General features: G+C 46.1%; 1 protein-coding gene across 1 annotated transcript in view; it reads right to left on the minus strand.

Moving 5' to 3' along the window:
* LOC102462429 (mitogen-activated protein kinase 11) overlaps nucleotides 1–16,928 on the minus strand; it is a 57,629-nt gene extending 40,701 nt beyond the window's left edge. Inside the window, exon 1 of the mRNA XM_075928230.1 lies at nucleotides 16,624–16,928. Coding sequence (XP_075784345.1) covers nucleotides 16,624–16,736 — 113 coding nt within the window. The 5' untranslated portion in view covers nucleotides 16,737–16,928. The remainder of the gene's footprint in view (nucleotides 1–16,623) is intronic.
* Between the last annotated feature and the right edge of the window lie 9,112 nt (nucleotides 16,929–26,040).

Genomic DNA, 26,040 nt, shown 5'->3' on the forward strand with positions numbered 1-26,040 from the left:
GCCCCCCAGCTCTGTGCTGCCCATTCCCTGCACTGCCCCTAGACCCTGATCCCTCTGCCCTTCCTGCCCCCCCAGCTCTGTGCTGCCCATTCCCTGCACTGCCCCTAGACCCCGATCCCTCTGCCCCTCCTGTCCCATTCTCCGTGCCTCCACCGCACCCCTGCACTCTGCTCCCCCCGATCTCTGCCCCCCCAGTTCTGTGCTGCCCGTTCCCTGCACTGCCCCTAGACCTCAATCCCTCTGCCCCTCCCGTTCCCCGCGTCCCGTTCCCCGCGCCACCCCCGTACTCCCCCACTGTTCCCTGCACCCCTCTGGCTCTGTGCTGTCCCTGCACCCTGCTCCCCCTGTGGGTCGAGAGTGAGGGGTGCTTGCCCATAGGAAGGGGCTGGAAAGGGCAGGGAAAAGGCTGCTGTGACCCAGCAGTGAGTGAAAGGGGGAGTTCACTTGAAGCGTCTTTGCCTTTATGGAAAAAAATGAATGAAAATGCTATTTGCTATTTATAGGGCTAAAATGTCAGGATAAAAAAGAAAACAAAAAAAACCCACTGCAAAATGCAAACATGTGTAAGAGACAACAACAAAGGGGAGGGGGCAAAAAATGTTTTGCTTGGGGCAGCAAAAAACCTACAGTTGGCCCCTGGGGAGGGGAAAGGGCTGGGCTGGACTGGGCTGGGCTGTGGAGAGGGGGGTGGAAAAATATGGGGAAGGGGCTTGTGCTGAGGGGAGGAGGCCAGGAGGAGAAGAAGAAGAAGAAGAAGAAGAAAGGGGAAGGCACCAAGTGACAGGGGTGCAAGAGAGACAAATGCCAGGGGGCCAAGTGCAGACAATGAGGAAAAGGGCAGGAGGGGACGTGTCAGTGGGAGGGGGAACAGGGTGATGCTGGGAGAGGAGAAGGTAAGGGCACTGGGGGCTGGAGGGGGAGAGGGAGGTGCTGGGAGAAGGCTTGAAAGAAGAGGTGGGCATGAGGAAGGCAGGGATGGAGCAAGGCATCTGTGAGGGCACAGGAGCATGAGGGAAATGGGGGCAGAGGATGGTGAGGGGGTGGGTATCAGGGAAAAAGAGAGCAAAGGGGGCAGGGGCAGTGAGGGAAGGGGGAGGCACCAGGAGGGTGCAGGTGCCAAGGGATGCTGGGGGTGAAGCAGAAGGGCAGACACCTGCAGGGGAGGGACCAGCACCAGAGGAGAGAGGCAGGGCAGGTGTGTAGAGGGAGGTTTTAGGAGAGGGGATGAGGAGGGGTAGCTCACACGATCAGAGTGGGGCTACTGGAGGAGTGGGCACAGGGCAGAGAGAAGGGCTGGCAGACGGGGGAAGGCTAAGGGCAGTGAGAAGGGCAGGAATCAGGACAGCAGAGGGTGTGGGTTTGGGGGGCAGCAGGCACCAGGGGAGCTGATGGAGCAAGGGGAGGAGACATGGCAGCAGAAAGAAAAGGTAGAGGTTTATAAGATATTTATTAATAACTTATTAGTAATTACTGTTCTTATTCTTATTAGGAATTTATGCCATTAAAAAAACACTTTTTGTGGGGGAGGGTGGCGAGTCCCTTTTTTGTCTGGCGAGTAGGGTTTTCCATAATTTGTCGACCCCTGCACATGAGTATGAGACGGGATATATCAACCCTGCATGGAGGAACAGGGAGTGAGCTCTGCTCTACTGGGTGAAAGAGCCCCTCCCACACAGCCCTGCTGGGCATGCTCACAGTGGAACCTCGCTATAAAGAGCCCTGGGGCAGCTCGTTCGGGGCTGACTGCTGACAGGGAGGGAGCCTCTGAGAGACCTCTGGAGAGAAGGCGCTACCAGAACGTCCACCAGCATTTCAGCCAAGAGCTACCACTTGCAAGGCCGGCGAAGACACAGGAGAGACAGCCAGCGGACTCTGATAGGAAGTAGCCCACGTTGGGGAGTTACAGGGCTCTGGGCTGGGATCCGGAGGAGTGGGAGAGCCTGGGTCCCCCCCTCTCCTCCCCGTAGCTGGCTTGAGAGGCCTACACCCCTGTGTACTAGGCCTCAGGGCCGTATTAACCCTTATATAAGGGACTTTGGCCAACTGGCCGTAATAATCCTGGTATAAAAAAGGCTTGAGAACTGATTTTGGCCAGTAGGCCGTATTAACTATAATATAAGAGACTGGGGAATAAGTCATCTGAAGAAGTGGGTTTTGCCCACGAAAGCTCATACCGCCATCTACATGTTTTGTTAGTCTCTAAGGTGCTCCTAGACTATTCGTTGTTTAAATTTTTCCAGTTACAAACTAACTCGGCTACCCCTCTGAAGCTCATAATATAAGAGACTGGGGAATAGACTTTGGCCAGTAATAACCCTGGTATAAGGGACTAGGGAACTGACTTTGGCTGGCATATTGTCTCTAGCGAAGGGACTAAGCTCGAGGGGCCTCCCAGGGAATGTCGCCCCTCAACAGAGTAACTTTACACATGAGTAGTCACACTAAATACTTTTTTTGGAACCATTACAGACATTATAAGTGAAGTCTTTGGGACCAATCACACATGTAAAGTTACTCATGTGCTTAGACTTGGAACAGTTAGCTTTGTTAGTACAGGCACAATGTGGGATCTGTACCTTAAGCTTTTGAGTAGAATGCCAGTGCTTAAATAATAAACATCTGTCACAGTCACAAAGATCAAACAATAATATACTACTGAAGATCAAGGTGCCTTTTATTCCACCTTTCACTAACCCCCCCCCCCAAAACTGTCAGGTAGCTATAGATTCTGGAATACAAAACTATAATTAAAATAGTCAACTTCTAAGTTACACACAAAATTTACTTTTTTTAAAATAGTGCCATCAATCCAAGCAAGCACCCACCATCTCATTTACATTTCCAGAATCCTTTTTTTCTTTAAATATCACCCATATTTTGTTTGCTCTCTCCATAATGATAAAAATGTTCAGTTGTAAGACTTAGGCTCCTACGTCACTTGGGCACTTTTCAAATTCACACACTTAGGCTTTAAATATAGACTTAGGAGTCTAGAAAACGTTGGTCATTATGCCTAAATGTATACCCTGATCTTGCAAAGAGCTACATGCAGCCAAATGTTAAATCTTAAAGGTCTTTGCGACAATGGACAATCTTTTACTCTATCTGTAAACTGTCAGGCTTGTTTCAGCACTAGATGAACAATAAACAACATTATTAATAGTTATGATGCAGAAAACGGAAAGGAAACTGCTCCATTTCCAAATAGCAGGCTGAATTAACTTCCTTTTTCCAGAAAAAATGTGCTCATTTTTTGTATTTGCCTTTGCTGAAGTTGTATTTCCCCATAGCATCATTTTTATAGTTACTTTTTTCCACCAGAACTCTAAAAAGTCCTGCTACAAGCACTAGAGAGCCACCCAATGACCTAACCATCCCACCCAGATCCATGCAACTTGGTTGCCTCCTTCCCATTCCTGAGAAAAGCACTCAAGCGGTCTGGTATCATTAGCACCAGGGAGCCAATTCTATCCCAATCTCTCCACCCCTCATACCTGCACAGCATTTTTCAGACATTTTCTTCTTTGTAATCATTGTCCATCTGCTGCTCACCATGGCTCTCATCACATCCTTGGTGCCTCAGGTCATCCATTCACCTATCTACTTCTCCTTCTCTCCTTTCCTTCCCCTCACTGTTAAAATTTCCATATCCTTGTTACTCTCCCCCTCTACATGCTCCTCTTCATCCAAATCTCCCCACTCTTCCTACCAGCACAAATCCAGATCCTGCAGCCACACCCTTCTCTGCCTCCTAACTTACTCTTAAGTCACTTGCCTCTCCAACTGCCACTCCTGTGCATTCTCCCTGTAATTGCTAAGCTCATTAATCATGCTCTTTGCAACTACTGTCTAGAGTTCCCCTCCTAGATCTCCATTCTAGACAGCCTGTTTCCACTCTGTTTATCATCTCTTAACAACTAGTGAGATGCTGATTTCCACCTCTGATCGACACAATGCCAGCCTCCACATCCCACTTGTTAAAGTTTCAAACAAGCAACTTCATGCTTTCTTTCAGATGTTTGGGAGCAGCTCTCAGTAAACATCTGAATAACTAATGCACTGTCCTTCTTCAAAACCCTCCTTGAACTCTCCTTTACCATGATGCCTACAAAAAATATGACAGTAGTTAGGGTACAGTGCAGTGATCACTGACCATCAGGCTGACCAACACTGTCTTATTGTTTCATTGTGTATTCTGTAAGTCCATATCAATCTGCAGACTTGTCCCATATTTAGATTCCATGTTCTTCCTGGCAGAGAGGACGGGGGCAGCGTTTGTACACTGTCTTACACAGTGGAGTCCGAGCTTGTGACTAGGGGCCCTTAGACTCTGTAGTAACAGAAATAAGAACAAAACTATAATTCAAGGTCCCCAAGCAATCAGAATCCTGCCATGTTAGTATCAAGAGTCACCATGAACTAGGAAAGACTTAATGAGAGCAGGAGAAATTTTATCAAACCCCTAAATGGCAGAGCTGTGAAAGATCAGAAAGAAGGCAAGCTCTGTTCAGTTCATTTTTCCATGTCAGGAGTGTCACTCAATTTCTACCAGGAAACAGAAATGCAAACTCAAGGGAACAAATCAGTTTTGAGCATGGCATTGGGTGAAAGCCCAGCTGGGGAAGGCAAGCTCCAGCCCAGCCCCTTCTGTCTAAGGCCCTGCCCCTGGAACCAAGCCCCAGCCCCTCCCAGCCTGATCCTTCCTGGTCACATGGAGAGTAAGAATATAAGCGACTAGTTGACTATCCGATAGCAATGCTTATCGGACAGTTGAATAGCCACTCAACTAGTTGCTTTCCCCCCGCCTTGCTGCCTCTGTCAGAGAGAGACAGCAAGGGGGAGGAGCAGGAGCAGGAGCAGGTGCTGGGGGGGGGGGGGACTGGCTTTAAGCAGTTCCCCTCAGCACCATCTCCACGGGAGACAGGGCACGCAGAGGCACCTCAGGGAAACTGCTGGTGCTTCTAATTTTGAAATGTACAAGAGCCCTCCAGAGAAGTGCTGCAGAAAGCATGGAGTGAGCAAGGACTCAAGCAATGCCTGCTCGCTCCCTGCTCTCTGTAGCTCTCCCACCGCCCACCACCCCCGCTGCCTCTAGCACCCCCAGCACCATCTCTGGGGTGCCGTCTGTGTCCCCTGCTGCCTCTATAAGAGAGAGCAAGGGGGGGAAGGGGACGCTGCTGGGAAGTAGCCCCTGTTTGCAGGAGTCCCAGTGGGGAGCTGGGCCTCCCGTGGACAGGGGCTGTTGCCAACAAGCAACCCCTGTTCAAGGCCAGGGGCTGCTCAGGCAGCAGCCCCTCCCCATGGCCATCCCTGGCTGCCGTGAACAGAGACTGATGCCAGAGCTAGACCAGCTCCTGCTCACCACGGACAGTCCTGTCCACTGCAAACAAGGGCTACTGGACTCAGTGTGAGCCAGGACTGAGCAGTCCCAGCACACGCTGATTGCTGCGCCTCTGCATTTAAAATGTAGTTAAGAGCCCAGCGACTCTTACTACATTTAAAATGCAGAGTAGCAGTGTGGGTGGCTCTGGAGCCGGATCCTGGAGCCACCTCCGCTGCAGCTCTGCACAGCAGCACTTATCGACTAATAGTACAGTTGATATAGACGAACCAGATACAGGCAGTCCCCAGGTTACGTACAAGATAGAGACTGTAGGTTTGTTCTTAAGTTGAATCTATATGTAAGTCGGAACTGGCGTCCAGATTCAGCAGCTGCTGAAACTGATCAGTTTCAACCGCGGTTGAATCTGGACGCCAGTTCTGACTTACATACAGATTCAACTTAAGAAACCCAGGCGTCCACAAGTCAGCTGCTGCTGAAACTGATCAGCGGCTGATTCCAGGAAGCCTGGGGCAGAGCAACTCTGCCTCGGGCTTCCTGTAGTCAGCCGCTGGTCAGTTTCAGCAGCGGCTGACTTGGGGACGCCTGGGGCAGAGCAGCTGGGGTGCTGCTGGGTTGCTCCAGTAGCGCGGCTCCTCGGCGCTACTGGAGCAACCCAGCAGCACCCCAGCTGCTCTGCCCCAGACGTCCTGATTCAGCCGCTGCTGAAACTGACCAGCAGCGGCTGAATCAGGACGCCTGGGGCAGAGCAGCTGGGGTGCTGCCGGGTTGGTCCGGAGCAGCGCTGCGGGACCAACCCGGCAGCCCCCAGCTGCTCTACCCCAGGGGTAGGCAAAAAAATCCTGGTCTGCTGCGGGGGGCGGGGGGGGCGCGCCTGGGCTGTCCCGATGCGGGCGTGCTCCAAGGCTTTGTCCCGCTGCTCCCGTCCTCCGGGGCAAAAAAAGCCCCGTTCGTAACTGCGGAACCGACATAAGTCAGATCCGCGTAACTCGGGGACTGCCTGTAATCACATTTTAACATCCTTAATGGAGAGCCAGGGTTGCTGTGGGGCAGCCACAGCAGCAGCCCCAGCCTTAGGCAGGACGGCATATAGGCAGTTTTGGGAAGGCTGTGCCTTCTCTTGCCTGCATCACTGACTGCCCATGGTTTTGAGCCTATCTTCGGGCAGGAGTCCTACCATTTCCTCTGCAAAATGTGTTAGAAAAAACTCAAATGCTCAGGAGCAGGGGTGTCCAAACTTTTTTCAAAGAGGGCCAGATTTGATGAAGTGAACATGCGTGAGGGCCGACCATTTTGCCTGACATTCTTTGAACCATTAAAATTAAATGCAAATTAACTATTTTATGCAAAGTTTATTGCAAACGGCATACTTTTCATTTCGTCACATGGATGACAAATCTAAACAGGTGTTAAATCACTCTGCCTTTCGTATCTGAAGGCCAGATGAAAAAAAAAATCCAGGAAGCTGAAATATATGTCAGGAACATTGTAAAGTACATTACATATTATTGGTAATAAAGGTTGTCTGTCAACTTTTAAGTTAAAAAAATATGAACAGGAACATAACACCAAGTATACATGTTGTGTCCAAATATATTTATAACTGATTTAGACCAACTGACATTAACTGAGATTTTACAATGTATTCATCTCAATACATATGGATTCGTTGGGGGCCATAAAAGATAGATATTGCCAAATTACCTGTGGGGCCGTATTAAACCGGAACACGGGCCGCAATTGGCCCGCGGGCCGGACTTTGGACATGCCTGCTCAGGAGTAAGTCTCCCTTTGCTACAAGAGAGATGGTTTTTCTACCTCCTTTGCCAGCCTTGCTTTGAAATCTGTCTAAAACGCCTATAAATAAGATCCATATCTTGCAATTCACTACAAAGCTTTGCATAGTCATCTTCAGTGAAAATCATTATCCTCTTTAAAACACAGATCTCATCAGAACCAACATAGATATCAGCAGAACCATACCGAGAACCAGGCTTAGCTGTGATGTAAGTAGGTGCGCCTCTAATGAAGACAATGAAATTAACTATCACCAGGGCTGAATGTAGGCCCAAATCCTGCAAAGGGATCCCAATGAGTGCACCTTTCAGACTGTACAAAGTCCACTTAAATCAACTATCTCTGCAAAACCGCATTGGTGCATAGCTGATTGCAGAATCTGAACCTTCACTCTTGCAGATCTTCAAGTCTTTGGCTTTTAAATACATCTATATACAAAAAGTGAGTGTATTATTATGAAGCATGATTGCTTCTGTATTCCTGTAACATTCAAATACACTGGCAGTTTTACAAATGATACAAATTACTGCAGTGATATTTGACTTAAAGTTGAAATTATACTTTTAGTGTCACTGTAATTAATGCTGATTTAATATTTCCATTAGAAATATCTATTTGCAATGGCTGAAAACTACCATGAAAAGGTGCTGTGGACTAAAAGTCCTCAGATAAAAAAAAATAAATCTTAGCTTTGGAGGGATTCTATTTTTAGCCAAAGGCCATTTACATCAGTCTAACCATTTTGTATAATTTTAAAAAATACCTACAATCTCCCCCGCTGTTCCTCCAACACTATTAAATGGTTTCTGAAGCAATTTTGCTGCTCTTAACATTGTGACAATTTATTAAATTAGTTTGGTAAGCTATTGCTGTATAATTTAAGCCCCAGTCCTGCAGTTCACTGCACCCCCAACCTGATTTTCAAACCATCAGAATCACAGGATCAAGACCTTAAATTTAAGAAGTTGGGAGGCTTAATACTATTACTTTTGCCTTTCCTTCCAATGCTTGAGAACAAAGTAAAACCCCATTCAGGAAAGGATCCTTACAGGAATAGCATGTAAGCTTAACTTTAAGCAAATGCTTATGTTTCATTAAAGTCAATGAGATGTAAGCATGTGTGTAAGTGCTTTTCTTAATCAGTGTATATTTTATTATAGTCTAAGGAAAATGAAAGAGTACACTGTGTTTTTAAAAACAAAATACACACACCTCAGTTTACCTGCGTGATATTATCTGCCTAAATATGTGGAGTTAAATCAAAAGAGGCTGTAAGAAGAAAACCAACAGGAAATGAAACAATGGCTAAAATAAGGTGCTAACATAAAGAATATCAAGGTTCCTTGAGGAAACATCAGGGTAGCTATTGATTGGGGAATAGCTCCCTGGCTCCAGCTAGTCTGCTGCAGATGGCCGTCTGTGCTGTGCCTAGCCCAGCCATAGATGCAGTTAACTGGGTAGAACTCAATTACAGAAGCTGATAGCCAATTACAAAAGCTGGCAAGGTGCAAGTATAGGAAAATATGCATATAGGCTTTTGTTCTGTTTTTCTTTTGCTCTGCATGCAGTGTATCTTTGGATGAATAAATAATGCATTATTGTGATGAAGCTGTCTTTGAGTAACTTAAATCAGCTGCTGTCAGACTCCTGAAGGAAAAGTTTTAAAAGTGGGAAAACTTAATTGGGCCTGCTGGGTGAGCAAGGCTGGGAAACAGGGTGGGGCTTCAATCCAAATAGCCCATCTAAAGGCATGTTGGCACTGCACTGAGGTATGGAAACATGCCACAGTAAAGAGTAAGACTAGTAAACTGTCCATATTCTGTGTGTAGCTCGCCATGGTAGTGAAAGGCTCTGGGGCTATCAGAACCTTTCCTTGTTGCCTCCCTGCGGTAAGGTGGACCTGGCCTTTGCAGCTCCGTGCTACATCCTATCCCAGACAGCAGCCATGTGGGAGAAACAGAGTAATGAAAGTGGATTCTTTAGAGAGGCCACTCTGAAGTGGCCACTTTGGAATCCACAGAAGCTTGGTTCTCCAAGGATTAGAGGAATTAGCAACAGCCCATCAAGGCCTGGAGGGCCCTGACAGAAGGAGCTACCTGGCCTTAGCAAGTCAAATCTCAGATGTGAGCAGAGGAGTAAAAAAGGCAGCTTGCTCTCTGGGCAAAGGAGCCTGACAATGGCTGAAATTACATAGCTAGGACTGCAGAGAGAGAGAGAGAGTGACCAAAGGGCAGTGGCCTTGAGATAAGGCCAGAGAAAAAAAAGAGTCTGGTAGGATGAAGCCCAGGGAAATAGCAGCAAAGGATTGAAGTCAGCAGTACATGACTGCTGTGTACATGGTACTGGGCTGGAAGTGGGCAGGCCCAGGTTCCCATACCAGTCACAGCTAAAGTAGTATAAACCCCAAAGAGACAGGGCTTATTTGGGAGCCTGCACAACATGCTGAATTTAAAGGGGCCAGAGCTGGTGCTGAAGATCCTATAGAGGGCAAATAGATTGCTTATTTATTGGACTCTTTCATACACCAGAAAGGGTTCATTGGGATTTTGTGTCTTGTTTAGAAGTTGGCCAGCAGTCCACAGGAGACGCCACGGGTGACAACTGACTGTATCACACCCAGCCACTTAGAGTTGAGGCCAGTGAGTTGAGAAGTACACTCAAATGGGATAAAAATGACTGAAAACAAAGCTTGCCCTGTAATCATGACACAGTCCAATTTTATTATATTGATCCTAGAACAGAAACAAGATGGCAATACACCTCGCCATTCACTTCAGTGCATGTCTTTACCATCCAAATGATCGGATAGTACAAAATTCTCTGAAACACAGGGAGGAAGCAAAGGGGATTAAAAAAAGAAAAGAAAAAGAAAATGTGTTTAAATCAATTTTTTTTTAAAAAACTCACTGAGTAGGGATTAAATCTTAGCTCCACTGAAGTCAGTGGAAGTTTTGCCACTGAGAAGTTGGGATTTAACCCTAGATGTTTAATGTATATGAATTTCTTCCAGGAAAAGATCTGTATCGAGGATGCTAAAATGCATGATATTGGTGTCAGAGTAGGGATGTAACTGACTAGTCCCTCGACTAGTCACTTCTCTCGCCCCCTTGCTGCCTCTATCCCCTGCTGCTGGGGAAGCTGGCTTAAAAACCAATCCCCCCCAGCACTGTCTCCACAGGGGGCAGGAGAGGCAGAGGGGTAGCGGGGACTAGGCATGAGCCGTGAATCAGCTAATTCCCAGCTCACACCAAAATCTCAGATGCTGCACCTCCGCTTTTTAAATGAAAAAAGAGGCAAGCTCTTAATACATTTAAAAAGAAGAAGCATAGTGGGGGGACCTGGCACGAACCGGGAATCAGCTGTCCCAGCTCATGCTCGGTCCCCAGCACTACGCATCAGTCTTTTAAATGCATTAAGAACCTGCTGGCTCTTATACTTTTAAAAAGCAGAGCAGCAGCAAGATTAGCTCCCGGGGCCAGGAGCTAACCCCACTGTGGCTCCCCCACTTATCGACTAGTCGATGGAATTTCTATCAACTAGTCGATAAAGCTAAATTTAACATCGCTATGTTAGTTACTCTGATAATTTATTTGTACTATATCAAAAGTAATCATAGTTTAAAGCTGCATAATAGTTTCTATTTTAATCTCGTTATTTGCTACATATAGCTTCCTGAAATATTCACTTTCTGGACTAATATGTCAAACAAATGTTGGGATAGGTTTAAAACTAAATAATTTAAAACAACGTTTCCATTATATAAAAATCCTTGCACCCTTTTAAAAATGTAAACAAAACCAGCTCTCCACGATAAATGGCTGGGCACTGAAAGTAGATATTTGGTATCATGTAAATAGACCTAAGTGAGAAGAAATGCTGTGGAGTATTATAGTGAAATTTGGTTTGATCTGAGTAAGTTATGACCCTTTGAAACTTATGGAACCCGCATACACCATATCTCGTTTGTTTCCTTTTACACTAAGCTTAAAGGACCTGATCTTGCACATAACCAAGTTGACAATAGAGCATCCACTGATTTGAATAGGTGAAGGTTCATCCATACAAAGTGCTCAGCTAAGGAAGACTGTGCAGCCTACACATGCAGAGTTATCTGGTGAAAACACAACATAGGGGTGCAAGGCCTGGGATAAAGCCTCCACAGAAGTTCTTTGTGCAGTGCTCGTACACTCTGAAGTCCAATGGCAACCCTACACCAAAATGTTGGATTTCTATATGCTTCACCTCCCATCAGAAGATAAAGGACAATAAACTATCCAAACTCCTATATGCCTCAGAATACAGTAAAACTCCTTTGGTCCGGCATCCAATGCTCTGGCACTCCTGATGGTCCGGCACCATCAGGAACCCAGAAGTGCTCCGGCTGCCGGACAATTGGAGCTGCTCTGCGCCCGGCTTCCCCGATTCAGCCACTGCTGAAACTGACCAGCAGCTGAATAGGGGAAGCTGGGGGTAGAGCAGCTGGGGTGCTGCTGGGTTGGTCCCGCAGCGCCGAGGAGCAGCGCTATGGAACCAACCCGGCAGCTCACCAGCTTCTCTGCCCTAGGCGTCCCCGATTCAACCGCTGCTGAAACTGACCAGCAGCTGCTGAATTGGGGATGCCTGGGGCAGAGCTGGACTATCGGAAGGGGGGGCTATGAGGGGTCTGGGGTGGCATCCCACCCCACCCCACCCCAGACCCTTCATATCCCCCCTTCCAACAGTCCGGCATATCTGATAATCCGGCACCCCCTGGGTCCTAAAGGTGCCGGATTATCGGAAGTTTACTGTATTTCAATTCTGGGACCCCAACTCACTGAGCAACATTGTCAACCTAACCAACCACACTGTTAGCCTGGTTGAAGAATCTATCCTATCTCGGGGACTCTCTCTCTGTTCCACCACAAATATGATTCAGTTCTGTGGAGATCTGGAAGCTCATTTTCACCGCCACTGTCTTATGGAATATTTCCAACACACAATGAACAACACGCTGACCCTCCAGTTCCTACCCGCCAACCCCACAAGAGGAAGGCCTCTTGGTGGATCCCTCCTGAGAGTTATAACGAGAGTCTTCACTTCTACAGCGATTTCTTCCACAAACATGCACGGGCTGACGTTGTCAGTAAACAACATCATGTAACATATAACCTCAGCCATGCAGAATGCATTGCTATACACTGCCTCAAAAACAATTCTAACATTATAATCAAAGAGGCTGACAAAGGGGGTGCTGTGATTATTATGAACAGAACAGATTATGAACAAGAGGCTGCCAGACAACTCACCAACACCAGACTCTACAGGCTTCTCTCCTCTGATCCCACTAAAGAATTCCAAAAACCCCAAACCCTAAACCACCTGCTCATGAAACTTCCTGCTACAACTCAGGACAAAATCTACACAAACACCCTCCCAAATCCCTGACCAAGAGTTTTCTATCTGCTACCCAATATCCACAAACCTGCAAATCCCAGATGACCCATCATCTCAGGCACTGGCACACTTACAGCAGGAGCTCTTGTGCATTTCAAAGAGGAAGCGTCCCAGTGGAGCCCAGAGTCAGCAGGACTTCCCACTGACCCTGGGCTGCCCGACTATGAAATGTACAAGAGTCCACAGTGGGAAAGCGGCACGGTTTCAAAGCGGCAGCATGGCACAGAGCCCGGGATCAGCTGGGGACTCCCCAGCTAACTCCGGATTCCGCGGAAATGCCACACACAGACCAGGGTCAGCTAGGGGCTCCCCAGATGATCCCAGGCTCCATGCAGCACTGCTGCTTTGAAGTATCCCCTCTCCCTCTCCTTTGTTGCTTCTACGTAATAGAGGCAGAAAAGGGGGAGAGGGGGAGCAACTAGTCAACTCCTAGTCCTTAGCATCCTTACTCCTAGCTACCTTTGAGACACCACCGACTTCCTGAGTAAACTATATAACATCAGTAATCTTCCTGAAAACACCATGCTAGTCATCATAGATGTAGAAGCTCTTTATAACCACATTTCACACGATGATGGATTATTGACCATCAAGAACACTATACCTGATGACAACACTGAACACCTAGTTACAGTGCTCTGTGACTTTGTCCTCACCCACAACTATTTTCAATTTGGGGACTAATATCTTCAAGTCAGCAACACAGTTACGGGCACCCGCATGGCCCCACAATATGCCAACATCTTTATGGCTGACCTCGAACAACGTTTCCTCAGCTCTTGCCCCCTAGCACCTGTACTCTGCTTATGCTACATTGACATTTTCATCATATGGACCCATGGGAATGAAACCTTGAATTCCACAGAGATTTCACCCCCACCATCAACCTTAGCCTGGACCAATCCACAAAAGAGATCCTCTTCCTTGACACTACAGTACAATTACACGACAGCCACATTTCCACCACCTTACACCAGAAACTTACCGACTGCTACATTTGTCTACATGCCTCTAGCTTCCATCCATGACATATTCCCCAATCAATTGTTTACAGCCAGGCCTTAAGATACAACTGGATTTGCTGCAGTCCCAGAGATAGAGACAAACACCTACAGGATCTATATCAAGCATTCTTAAAACTTAAATACCCATCTGGGGAATTGAAAAAACAGACTGACAGAGTCAGACGAGTACCCAGACATCAGCTTCTTCAAGATAGGCCCAACAAAGAAAACATCAGAACACCACTGAACCTACTCTCACCAACTTAAACCCTTCCAGTACATTATTAACAACCTACAACCTGTCCTGGAAAATGACCCCTTCACTCTCACAGGCCTTGGAGGGACAGGCCAATCCTCGCCTACAGACAACCCACTAACCTCATATTCTTTCCAGCAACCACGCAGCACATCACTACCATACTCATCCAGGAACCCACCCCTACAATCAATCCGATACTAATTCTGTCCAAACATCTATGCAAGTGACATCACCACATAAGCCACCACATCAGAGGCTCATATAACTGCACACCCACCAATGTGATCGATGCCATCAAGTGCCAGCAATGCCCCTCTGCCATGTATATTGGCCAAACTGGAAAGTTTCTACAACAAAGGATTAATGGACACAAATCAGATATTAGAAATGGTAACACACAGAAACCTGTTGGGGAACATTTTAACTTGCCCAGGCACTCACTAATGGATCTAAAAGTGACTATATTATTACAAAGCAATTTAAAAACCCAACTTGAGAGAGAAGCTGTAAAACTTGGTTTCATTTACAAGTTTGACACCTGGAATCAAGGCCTGAACAAATCAAGGCCTGATCTGGATAAGCCGCTATATTCTACACCCTCATGACATAAAATGCTAAGCACTGGGTACTTAGAGCCCACTCTATTAGACTCGTTTAACAGACACACACTAATTGACAATATTTTCCCCGTTTTTTTCCTTCTCTTTCCCTTCCCATCCCCTCTCTTTCTCTGCTGTTTATTTGTACCCTGGACCCCTTAACTCCAGTTATCGGAAGAAGTGGGCTGTGCCCATGAAAGCTCATGATACCATCTACATGTTTTGTTAGTCTACAAAGTGCTACCAGACCATTTTTTGGTTTTTTTCTGTAATAGACTAACTTGGCTACCCCCTGAAGCATCTATATTCGTGTTAGTCTCTGAGGTGCTACAGGACTATTCGTTGTTTTTTCAGTTACAGACTAACATGACTACCCTTCTGAAACTATATGCTTTGTAATGTTTCTTCAGAGTGGAGACTAATCTCTGTGGGTCACAGATTGAATTTTCAATCCAGTACAACATCCAAGCATTTAAATAAATACCTAGCAAAAGGAGCTGCAAATCATTTGTTTTATACCAAGCCCATTTTGAGCAATACCAGCACAAAACCATCTGATCTCCCCCACCCTTTATTTCTAACTCTGCTTTACAAATGTACATATAGTCATCCAACAACTGAATCTGGCCAAATGAGGCTATCTGGGGTATAAATCAGAGCAGAATTTGATCCCTGTGTGCTTTTCCATATATCATACTAGTCACCTCAAATAATGTTTAACATTATATATCATTCTATTTATTTCTTTGTTCTCCACTTTTGTGCTGGCCCTCTGATTAATCTGTTTGTCAAAAATCACATAACTCAGAGAAATGTGAGTACAGGTATTATTTAGACACAAATATGGAGCAAGTGAATTGCAGGCAAGACAATGGGTCACAAAGTATCCCTGATAGACACAAATATGGAGCAAGTGAATTGCAGGCAAGACAATGGGTCACAAAGTATCCCTGAAACAGGCATGACAAAATACAGTGAAGTTTTTCATAACATTAACAAGAACTTTGCTATTCATGAAAATGATCTCTGAGCTCTAACACACTTAGTTTTTTCTGCCTCATTCTAAAGAAACAGCCAGGTTTTATTTCTGATTCACAGAGACAATGACTCTGCAAGATCCTTGGCAGTGTTGCAATTTTAATTCAGCTAAATGTGCACATAACATGAAGGATTCTTTGACAGATGAATAGACTCTGTAAACAAACTCGTCATTGTCTCCCTGCACCTAGAAACAGTTTTAAATGAGCCTTGAGGTATTTTAGGTGAAGGTTTCAGGTGATGCAACAGTGTTATATCAACTAGTGAGAAGGCTACTGAAGGGGGAAAACAGTGGATCCGGTGATTTACTCACCTAAAGTTTTATTTAAAGAGAGCAATATTAAGTTGTTTGAAAGATAGCACCAGTCACCTTTACCTCCACCCCCTAAAATGAATGCACCAGATTTGCCCTCCCCTCAATTGCAGTGTGAATAAAAGAATCATCCTAGCAAACTTTAATTCATGCATGCTGCTCAGCAATCAGGAAGGTCTTAAATCCACAGGGGAAAAGAGGGGAAGCCTCTTTTCAGCAGAAGGAATGACCCAGGTTACCCTTAGCAACCCATGAGGAATTCCAGAGCTCAACATTACTGTGAGCGCTCAACCCCAGCTCTCCTCTCCCTTCGCCTAACCCTAGTGGGGGCGGGGAAGAGGAAGTCACACACAGAGCAACCCCCTGTGCATCGTACAGAGAGGAAGAGCAAGCCTATAGCATTATTGGGTCCATAGCAGATACTCATATAAAGACCCTATGGGCCAGAGGTGCTTAACTAGGGGCGCTGGAATTGCTGCCGCGCTTCCTGGCTTGAAGTGGTTTCCATCATACCCAAGGATTAGAGTTTGGATCAATGGCCCTCAGCAGCCCCGCTGCACAAACTGCTCCAGCCCCGCTTGACTACCCCGCATCGACCACACAGAGCAGCCCATTGACAGAGTCCTTCCCCCCCTCCCCGCATCCTGGGCGTTTCACAAACACGCCCACCCCGGGCTCGCCGATACCAACCCAGGCCTAGCGACCCGCCGTGCAAAGGGGCTCCCGCGAGTTGTTTGCGCCCAGCCACTAGGCGAGCAGGGCAATTCTCGCTGGCCGGGGCGGGAGCCCGGAGCTGTCTCCCCGGCAGGGGCCCGAGCTCTCCCGCGGCGCGCACTTACCACACGGAGCCGTAGGCTCCGGAGCCCACCGGGGTCAGGTTCTGGTAGCGCTGGGGAACCTCCCACACCGTCTTGTTCAATTCCTGCTTGTAGAAGCCGCCTCGCGCGGACATTGTGCGCAGCACCAGCCGCCGCCGCAGCAGCAGCAGCAGCAGCACCAGCTCAGCCGCCAGAGCGCTCCAGCTGGAAAGCGCCGGGCGGGCACCGCCGGCGGGGGGCAGGGAGGAGGGACCGGGGAGGGGCAGAGGGAGGGGTAAGCGGCAAGAGGAGGGGAGAAAGGAGGAGGGGCACGTAGAAAGGTAGCCAGAAATGCGAGCCCAGGGCCAATGTCGCTGCACACACAGAGTCACAGCAAGGGGCGGGGCGGGGCAGGCCCTGGTTCATGAACACAGCGGACAACAACAGACCAGAAGGCTGGGAGCGTGGGGGCGGAGGGGAACCCGGCAGAGCTCAGACTATCTGCCGGAGCCTGGAAGAATCAGGGCATCCCCTGCCCCGCCTCTTCCAATTCAGCAGAGAGCGCAGAGAGAAAAGGCGGGACCTACCTGGTCACCCAGTTTTGCCAAAGCAGCTGTTCGCGGGTTCTATTCTATTATTGAATGTAATGTAAATGTACTTGAAGCAAAATGCAGGACAATGTAGCACTTTAAAGACTAACAAGATGGTTTATTAGATGATGAGCTTTCGTGGGCCAGACCCACTTCATGTAAATGTACTGATACGGCAGGAAGCTCCCTACCTCACGGATCTGGCTACCAGGCTGTTTTACCTTCTTGCCAGCGTTAGTAATTTTTCTGGTGAATCTCATGATGAATAGGTAGTATTTTTCTTGAAGCCCCAGCCTCCCTTGATTATTTTGACTGTCAGCTAGCATTTACAGAAGAACTCAGGGTTAAAATGAAAAGCTTAACAAACACAACCCCTAAAGGCTCAAAAACCACAAAACAAATAAAAAGAACCCTGTTTATTTTTACCATCTTGTGTTTTTAAGCCAATCTCGTGATTTTTGAAGGCAAGTTAGCAATACAGAAATATTCACCCTATATTTACCCCCCCAGTTACTTCTCATTATTTCTTATAGCCCCTTGTGCTGCTTACCCAAATATATATTTAATCTTTCTTCATAAGTCCCCTTATGAATCTTCCATTTCCCAGATCGCTTTGTTGCTCTGCCCTGAATTCTGTTTCACCACACTGTCACCAACCCCACTGCACGGTGTCAGTGTGTGTAGTGGTGCATCAGTCACTGGGTGGGCATAGCTCTATCTGGAAAGCAAGTTTTGTAGGTACTCCAAGCCCTGTGGGCTTTGGATTCTGGCTTTTAGTTGATTTCCCCTTCCCCATCCAAAACCACCTCTATTTTGTTTCACTACCACTGTGAGAAATAGCACTGGGGACACTTGATTAACAGTTTCAACAAACAAACAGACAAAGATAAACACAGCAGTTATCAATCCAACCAACTGGGGCAAGGCAATCTAAACAAGGGATGTGAAGGTAACAAAGTCCAGGTGCCTCCTGGCACCAATAGGATAAGCCTGTATCCTACTCCTAGGCCCTGGCTCCCAGTCTTCCTGATATTCAGCCATCCCTTCCTAGCCTGCTCCCTCTCTGCTATCTCACATTAGGGATGTGAATGACTTGTCAACTATTCAATAAGCAAATGCCTTTTGGATAGCCAATAGGATAGTCGACTAGTCATTCCCCCCCTCCCCCGCTTGCTCGCTGCATCTATCAGATAGAAGCAGCAAGGGGGGGGGGGGGGGAGAGGCAGGTACTTCAAAGCGGCAGCACCACATGAAGCCCGGGGTCAGCTGGGGATTGACCTCAGACTCCGTGTGGCACTGCTGCTTTGAATGCCGTGGGCATCGGGCATCAGGCCTCTCACGGTATTTCAAAGCAGCAGCGCTTTATGGAGCCCAGGATCAGCTGGGGACTCCCCAGTTGACCCCAGGCTCCGTGAGGCACTGCTGATTTGAAATGTCACGTGGAGCCCAGGATCAGTTGCTCCAGCTGATCCCGGGCTTCATGCTGCACTGCCGCTTTGAATGCTGCCGGGAGCCCAGCGTCAGGCTCCTCACAGCATTTCAAAGTGGCAGTGCCGCATGGAGCCCAGGGTCAGTGGGGGAATCCTTTGAAGTGTAGCAAAGCCTTAAGGCTGTTGCCACACTTCAGAGGTGGAGGCACCCTATCAACTAATCAACGAGTTGATGTGAAAATGCATCATTCAATTAGTCAGTTACCCGATACTTAACATCCTTATCTCAAACCTGCTGCTCCTCCTTTCACAAAGCGTCTCCACCTCCCTGCAGAGTTTCATCCCCTCAAGCTGAGTTTCTTTCCTGTGCTAGAGGAATCATGGAGCCCTCTCCTGGATGCATGGTGAATTGAAGTGCTAAGAATGCCCAGTAAGGAACCTGGGGGTGCATTACAAGTAGGGTTGCCAGATGGTTTCTGAAAAAATACCGAACAAAAAAAAAAAAGACCCCAAGAGTTGTTAATCAAAAAAAAAAAAAAAACCATAAAACTCCCCCCTCCCAAAAAAACCCAGTGTGGCCCCTTAAAAAAACAGTCACCTACAGTCCCCAGCTAAAACCTCTCCCACGCATCATTAGTGATCTACAACCCATCCTGGACAATGATCCCTCGCTTTCACAGGCCTTGGGAGGTAGGCCGGTCCTTGCCCACAGACAAGCCGCCAACCTGAAGCATATTCTCACCAGCAACTACACACCGCACCATAATCACTCAAACTCAGGAACCAATCCTTGCAACAAACCTCGGTGCCAACTCTGCCCACATATATACACCAGCAACACCATCACAGGACCTAACCAGATCAGCCGTACTGTCACTGGTACATTCTCCTGCACATCTACCAATGTAATATATGCCATCATGTGCCAACAATGCCCCACTGCTATATATATCGGCCAAACTGGACAGGCCCTACGTAAAAGAATCAATGGACACAAATCTGATATTAGGAATGGCAACATACAAAAACCTGTAGGGGAACACTTCAATCTCTCTGGACACACAATTGCAGATCTAAAAGTAGCCATCCTGCAGCAAAAAAACTTCAGGACCAGACTTCAAAGAGAAACTGCTGAGCTACAGTTCATCTTTAAGTTTGACACAATCAACTCTGGATTAAACAAAGACTGTGAATGGCTCACTAACTACAAAAGCAGCTTCTGCTCTCTTGGAATTCACACCTCCAGATCAGCTGCTAGAAGTGGGCCTCATCCTCCTTGATTGGCTCCACCTCGTCATCTCCAGCTTGATCCTGGCCTGCATATTTATACCTGCCTCTTGAAATTTCCACTACATGCATCTGACGAAGTGGGTCTTTGCCCACGAAAGCTTATGCTCCTACACTTCAGTTAGTCTATAAGGTGCCACAGGACTCCTCGTCACTTTTTTAAAAAACAGGTGATGAGACTTTTTGGCCTTAACAGGCTTCTGGCAGCCGCCCGCCATCTTGCCTCCCTGCGCGGGGCCAGACAGCTCCCCTGCGAAACCTGGTAAGCACTAGGGTTGCCAGGCTGCCTCTGTCTTAAGCCAGACAGCCTGGGATTTTTGCCTCCTGGCTGGGAAAAAATGAGAAAGTACCAGACATTTTAGGGGTCTGGTATTTTCTGCATTTTCTTACTGGACAGGAGGCGAAAATACTGAATTGTCAGGTTCAAAACCAGACATCTGGCAACCCTAATTACCACACGCACAGGAATAAACAATCCCAATGCGCAGTAAGAAAAGTAAATATGGTAGGCGACCAGGGTGACTTACCAGGGAAATCCTTGGCGAGCTTAAACACTAAAAGGAAACTTACAAGAAGTGGAAATGTGGATAGGTGAGTAGGGAGAGGTATAAATATATTGCTCGAGAATGCAGGAGAGCAATCAGGAAGGTGAAAGCGTAATTGGCATTGCAAATAGCAACTAGCAAAGGATGTGAAGGGTAACAAGAAGGGTTTCTACAGGCATGCTAGCAATACGAGGGTAATCAGGGAAGGTGTGGTGCCCTTCCTTTCTACATGAGGGAAGTAACCCAGTGACAGATGATATGGGAAAAACAGTAGTCAATGCTTTTTTTTTTTTTTTTTTGCCTCTGTCTCCACAGACAAGGCCAGATGCCAGAGTACTTCATTTTGGGAAGAAGGTAGACAGCCCTTGGTGGAGAAAGAACAGGTTAAGAACTATTTAGAAAAACTAGACATACACAAATCCATGGGTCCAAATTTAATGCATCTGAGGGTACTCAGGGAATGTCATTGCAGAGCCTTTGGCCATTAGCTTTGAAAATTCATGGAGATTGGGAGAGGTCCCATACAACTGGAAAAAGGCAAATGCAGTACCCATTTTATAAAAGGGAAGAAGGGCAATCCAAGAAACTATACATCAGTCAGCCTCAGCTCAGTCCCAGGAAAAATCATGGAGGGGATCCTCAAGGAATCCATTTTGAGGCACTTGGAAGAGGAAAAGTGATCAGGAATGGTCAACATGGATTCAAAAAGGGCAAGTCATGTCTGACCAACCTGATTAGCTTCTCTGATGAGGTAACTGGCTCTGTGGAAATAGGGAAGTCGGTAGATGTGATATAGCTTGACTTTAGCAAAGCTTTTGAAAGGGTTTCCCACAATATTCTTGCCAGCAAGTTAAGGAAGCATGGATTCAATAAACGGACTGTTAGGTGGATAGAAAACTGGCTAGATTGTTGGGCCCAACGGGTAGTGATCAACGGCTCAATGGCTGGTTGGTAGTCAGTTTCAAGCAGAGTGCCCCAAGGACTGGTTCTAGAGCTGGTTTTGTTCAACATCTTTATTAATGACCTGGCTGAGGGGATGGATTGCACCATCAGCAAGTTTGCAGATGACACTAAGCTAGGGTGAGAGGGTAGATATGTTGGAGGGTAGGCATAAGGTCCAGAATGACCTAGATAAATTGGAGGATTGGTCCAAAAAGAAATCTGATGAGGTTCAACAAGGACAAGTGCAGAGTGCTGCACTTGGGATGGAAGAATCCCAAGCACTGTTACAGGATGGGGACCAACTAGCTAAGCAGCAGTTTGGCAGAAAAGAACCTGGAGATTACAGTGGATGAGAAACTGGATATGAGTCAACAGTGTGCCCTTGTAGCCAAGAAGGCTAATGACACATTAGGTTGCATTAGGAGGAGCATTGCCAGCAGATCTAGAGAAGTGATTATTTCCCTTTAATCGGCACTGGTGAGGCCACATCTGGAGTATTGCGTCCAGTTCTGGGCACCCCAGAATAGAAAAGATGTGGACGCATCGGAGAGGGTCCAACAGAGGGCAACCAAAATGATTAGGAGTCTGGAGCACATGAGGGTCTGAGGGATTTTGGACTTATTTAGTCTGCAGATGAGAAAAGTGAGAAAAGTGAGGGAGGATTTGATAGTAGCATTCAACTTCCTGAAGGGAGGTTCCAAAGAGGACGAAGAGAGGCTTTTCTCAGTAGTGATGGATGGCAGAACAAGGAACAGTGGTCTTAAGTTACACTGGGGGAGGTCTAGGTTGGATATTAGGAAAAACTATTTCACTAGGAGGGTGGTGAAGCACTGGAATGGGTTACCTGTAGAGGAGGTGGAATCTCCATCCTTAGAGATTTTTAAGTCCAGGCTTGACAAAGCCCTGGCGAGGATGATTTAGTTAGGATTGGCCCTGCTTTGGGCAGGGGGTTGGACTTAATGATCTCCTGAGGTTTCTTCTAGCCCTATGATTCTATGAGCTTATTTTTCCCAGTATCACCTTCTGGGTTTCTAATAAAAATCCCAGTGGAGTCACACCAGAGTTATGGAGAAAACAATGATCACTTCCCCAGTCTGTGATGTGATTTTTCTAAGTATGCTGGCTAAAATCTTTTCAGTAGAAAATTGCAAACAGAGATCTCATTTGCAGGTTCTATGCACTTGAGTTTCTTTCAGAATTATTGCCTTATGAGTTTCTTCCACCCATTGAATGCTGGATCATTTTTCACCATATGTAGATTTTTTTTCAATTTTCCTAACTGAATCTACTCTTGTTACTGTGTTTCTAATTATCCAGAGGTTCCTTTGTATCATTTTTCTGTCTTGTTAGTAATTACAATCCCTCTCAGTGTAGTATTTACTCTGTGCTTCTGTCAAGGTATTTATATTGAACTCACCACAGTATCTGACTAATTTAATTTCTATACTGCTTATCTGATGTTCTGTTACAGATAATTAATGAATACTCAATACTGATCTTTGCAGTTCCCCAATAAATGCTTTCCTCTAATTGATTATGCTGACATTTATGATTTTACTTGTCTATCAAACTGAGAATATTTCTATCCCACTATTTTCATTCATTTTTTAAAGTAAGATTTGAGGAAACCAAAATCCTGATATGTTAAATCCAGGGGAACAGCCACGGTCTAGTCAGTAAATAGCCACATAGGAATCTGGAGACTTTGATGGCAGCAAATTTGGACTGTTTTTGAAAGATGAGGAGCAAATTAAAAAGACAATGGGCCCTGACAAAGAAAATCCAGCCAGCAGCACTTATTTTATGTTGAAGGAGGTCAAGCATCTCTGCTGAACTCAGCTGTGGTCATATGGCAAAAGAAGAGTGGCATTTTCTCAGACAGGCAAGTCCCAAGCTCTTTAGAAATATGGGCCCCACTCCTGGAGTTTCGTACATGTTTAAAGTTAAGCATGTGTGTGAATGTGAATCTTTGCAACATCACAGCCTCATATGTGAAACCCACACATTCAGCTTATTTTGGAAACTCACAGGCACCCAGTGCAGATAGTGGGCACGTGTAAAGCCACTAAATTAATGGTGAAGGGCCATTTAGTATAAGAACCATCCCAACCATAGTCTGCTAGAGAAAGAGTATTTCCCTCTTTTTTCCCCCTCTGATATATTGGTAAAAGCCCACATTACAACTCCGTTAGTCCCTCATTTCTTTTCTCTCAAGCTTTAATGGTTGTTTTCAACTTACAAATCACTATTTTAATATTTAATGTGACTTAATGGTTGCAACATTCGTATTCATAATAAACATGCAAACTCAAAAGGAGGAATGAATGCTGGTTGAATACCAAAAAGAAGGCATCTCTTGGCAGAAAATGGAATTGTAGCACTTGAATTGAGTGTCATTTTTTGAGAATGCAGGTGTGACAGCAGCAGATCAGAGATATACTTCAACTCTGCTACATCCTTGTAAACTCCATCAAAATCAAGGGATTTGCCTCTTACAATCAGCATGATTTCAGAATGAATCCTTTTTTGTTCTGATTACAGCTCTGACACATTTGCTTGAGAAGTTGGATATATCAATTAGCAGATGTTTCCACATCCAAGGAAATAACTGTATTTAACCCCCAGCCCACCCCAAGCTCTCTTGGGGCACATTTTCACAGCAGGGCTAAAGCCAAAATAAGCTGCATTACTTCAGCTACATCAACTGCGTAGCTTAAGTCAAAACGGCTCATTTTGGCTTTTGGCGCTGTCTACACAGCAGGAAGTCTGAGAGGTATGTCTACACTAGCCCCCTAGTTCGAACTAGGGTGGCTAATATAGGCATTTGAACTTGCAAATGAAGCCCAGGATTTAAATATCCCGAGCTTCATTTGTATGTTCCCGGGAGGGCGCCATTTTTAAATCTCCTTAGTTCGAACTGACTGCCCGCACGCGGCAGTCAGAAGTTAATCCGAACTAAGTCCTTAACTGCAATGAGGGGTAACAGTTAATCTGAACTAAGGACTTAGTTCGGATTAACTTCTGACTGCTGCGTGTAGCCGCGGGCAGTCAGTTCGAACTAAGGGGATTTAAAAATGGCGCCCGCCTGGGAACATGCAAATGAAGCCCAGGATATTTAAATTCCGGGCCTCATTTGCAAGTTCGAATGCCTACATTAGCCTCCCTAGTTCGAACCAGGGGGCTAGCGTAGACATACCCAGATAGAGCATTCTTCCTGTGACTTCCCTTACTCCTTGTAAAAGGAGGGTTACAGGAGTAGGAGTAAGAATTCGTCCAGCTCGACACTATTTCAACATTATGTCGAAATAACCGCTTGCTGTGTAGTCACGGACTATGTTATTTCACAATAACAATAGTTATTCCGAAGTAACACTTCTGTATAGGCACACCTTTGCGGAAGTGTAGTAAGTAGAGCTGTGGAGAATATGATCTTTCTTTCCATAAAACATTTTGAAATTTTGAATTTTTTTCATTCCAAATTGAAACTAAACAAAAACAAGAAACCCAAGCCTGGAAAAATACTGCTTTAAGATTACTGACAAGGAAGCGTTTCAGCTTGCCAACTGCCTGCATGATGGATAGATGCACAAGTATCTGGCTCACAAGGCTCCATGGTTGCTTATCTGGTGAGCAGGCAAGTAGCCAATCTCCAAGCAGCCCAGGAGCTAGGTAGTCTGAGGAGTCAGCCAGCCAGCAACAGAGCCAGGGAGTCCTAAGAACTGGGGAGTCCTGGAAGCTGGAGAACCCAGCTCCTTGGCTGCACAACTGGAAGCCAGCTGGGGAACAAGGGAACTCACTAGCCAGCTCAGCCTGCTGGAGAATCACCCAGCCTGGAAGCACAGGGAGAACCCCAGCAAACATGCTGCCTTGCAGAGACAGAGTTCTTGCCAGAGCTCCTGGGCATGCAGAAGCTGCACAGTCACTAATACTCCCATTTGTGGGGTACATCTTTCTGTAGAGGAAGGGTGTAGTCTGGCAGTTGCCCCAGGAGTGTGGGAGCTGCAGAGGCTAGGAATAATTTTGTGATGGGTGGGGGGAAAGAGAGAAGATTTTCCTCCAAGATTTAGTGAAAGTTTAATTTTTCATGAGAAAAAATTCAGATGGGAAGATCTCATCCCCCTCTAAAATAGTAAGGTTTTATTTCTTAAATATTTAAAATGCTATTTTAGATCCGAGAATGGAATATTCTACAAACCCACAATGTATTGGTTATATTATCATGGTAGCTTAGCTACAATATGACCTTATTTGTAGAGCTTGACATTTCAGGTTATGTCTACACTGCTGCTCTATTTTGGGATACCGGAGATATCCTGAAATAGCTATCCTGTGTCTTTTGAGTGCACCCATTATTTCAAAATATAACAGGCTTGCTGTTCTGAAGTCCCTGTAAACTTCATTCCATCAGGAGTATGGGACATTTTGGAATAGCAATTTATTTCAAAATAAGTGCTATGTAGACAGCGTCAAATTTTGAAATAAGCTATTTCAAAATGGACTTGAAATAAGTTATGCAATATGCATAGCTCAAATTGTGTAGCTTATTTTGAGCTATGGGTGCAGTATAGATGCACCCTCAGAGACCATATGTACATATATAATTTTAACAAATGTATCATCATATAAAATAGTAGAAAAACTACATATGGGCAGCAGGACAGAAAT

Source organism: Pelodiscus sinensis, chromosome 1 (assembly GCF_049634645.1).
Source record: "Pelodiscus sinensis isolate JC-2024 chromosome 1, ASM4963464v1, whole genome shotgun sequence".
Taxonomy (NCBI): domain Eukaryota; kingdom Metazoa; phylum Chordata; order Testudines; family Trionychidae; genus Pelodiscus; species Pelodiscus sinensis.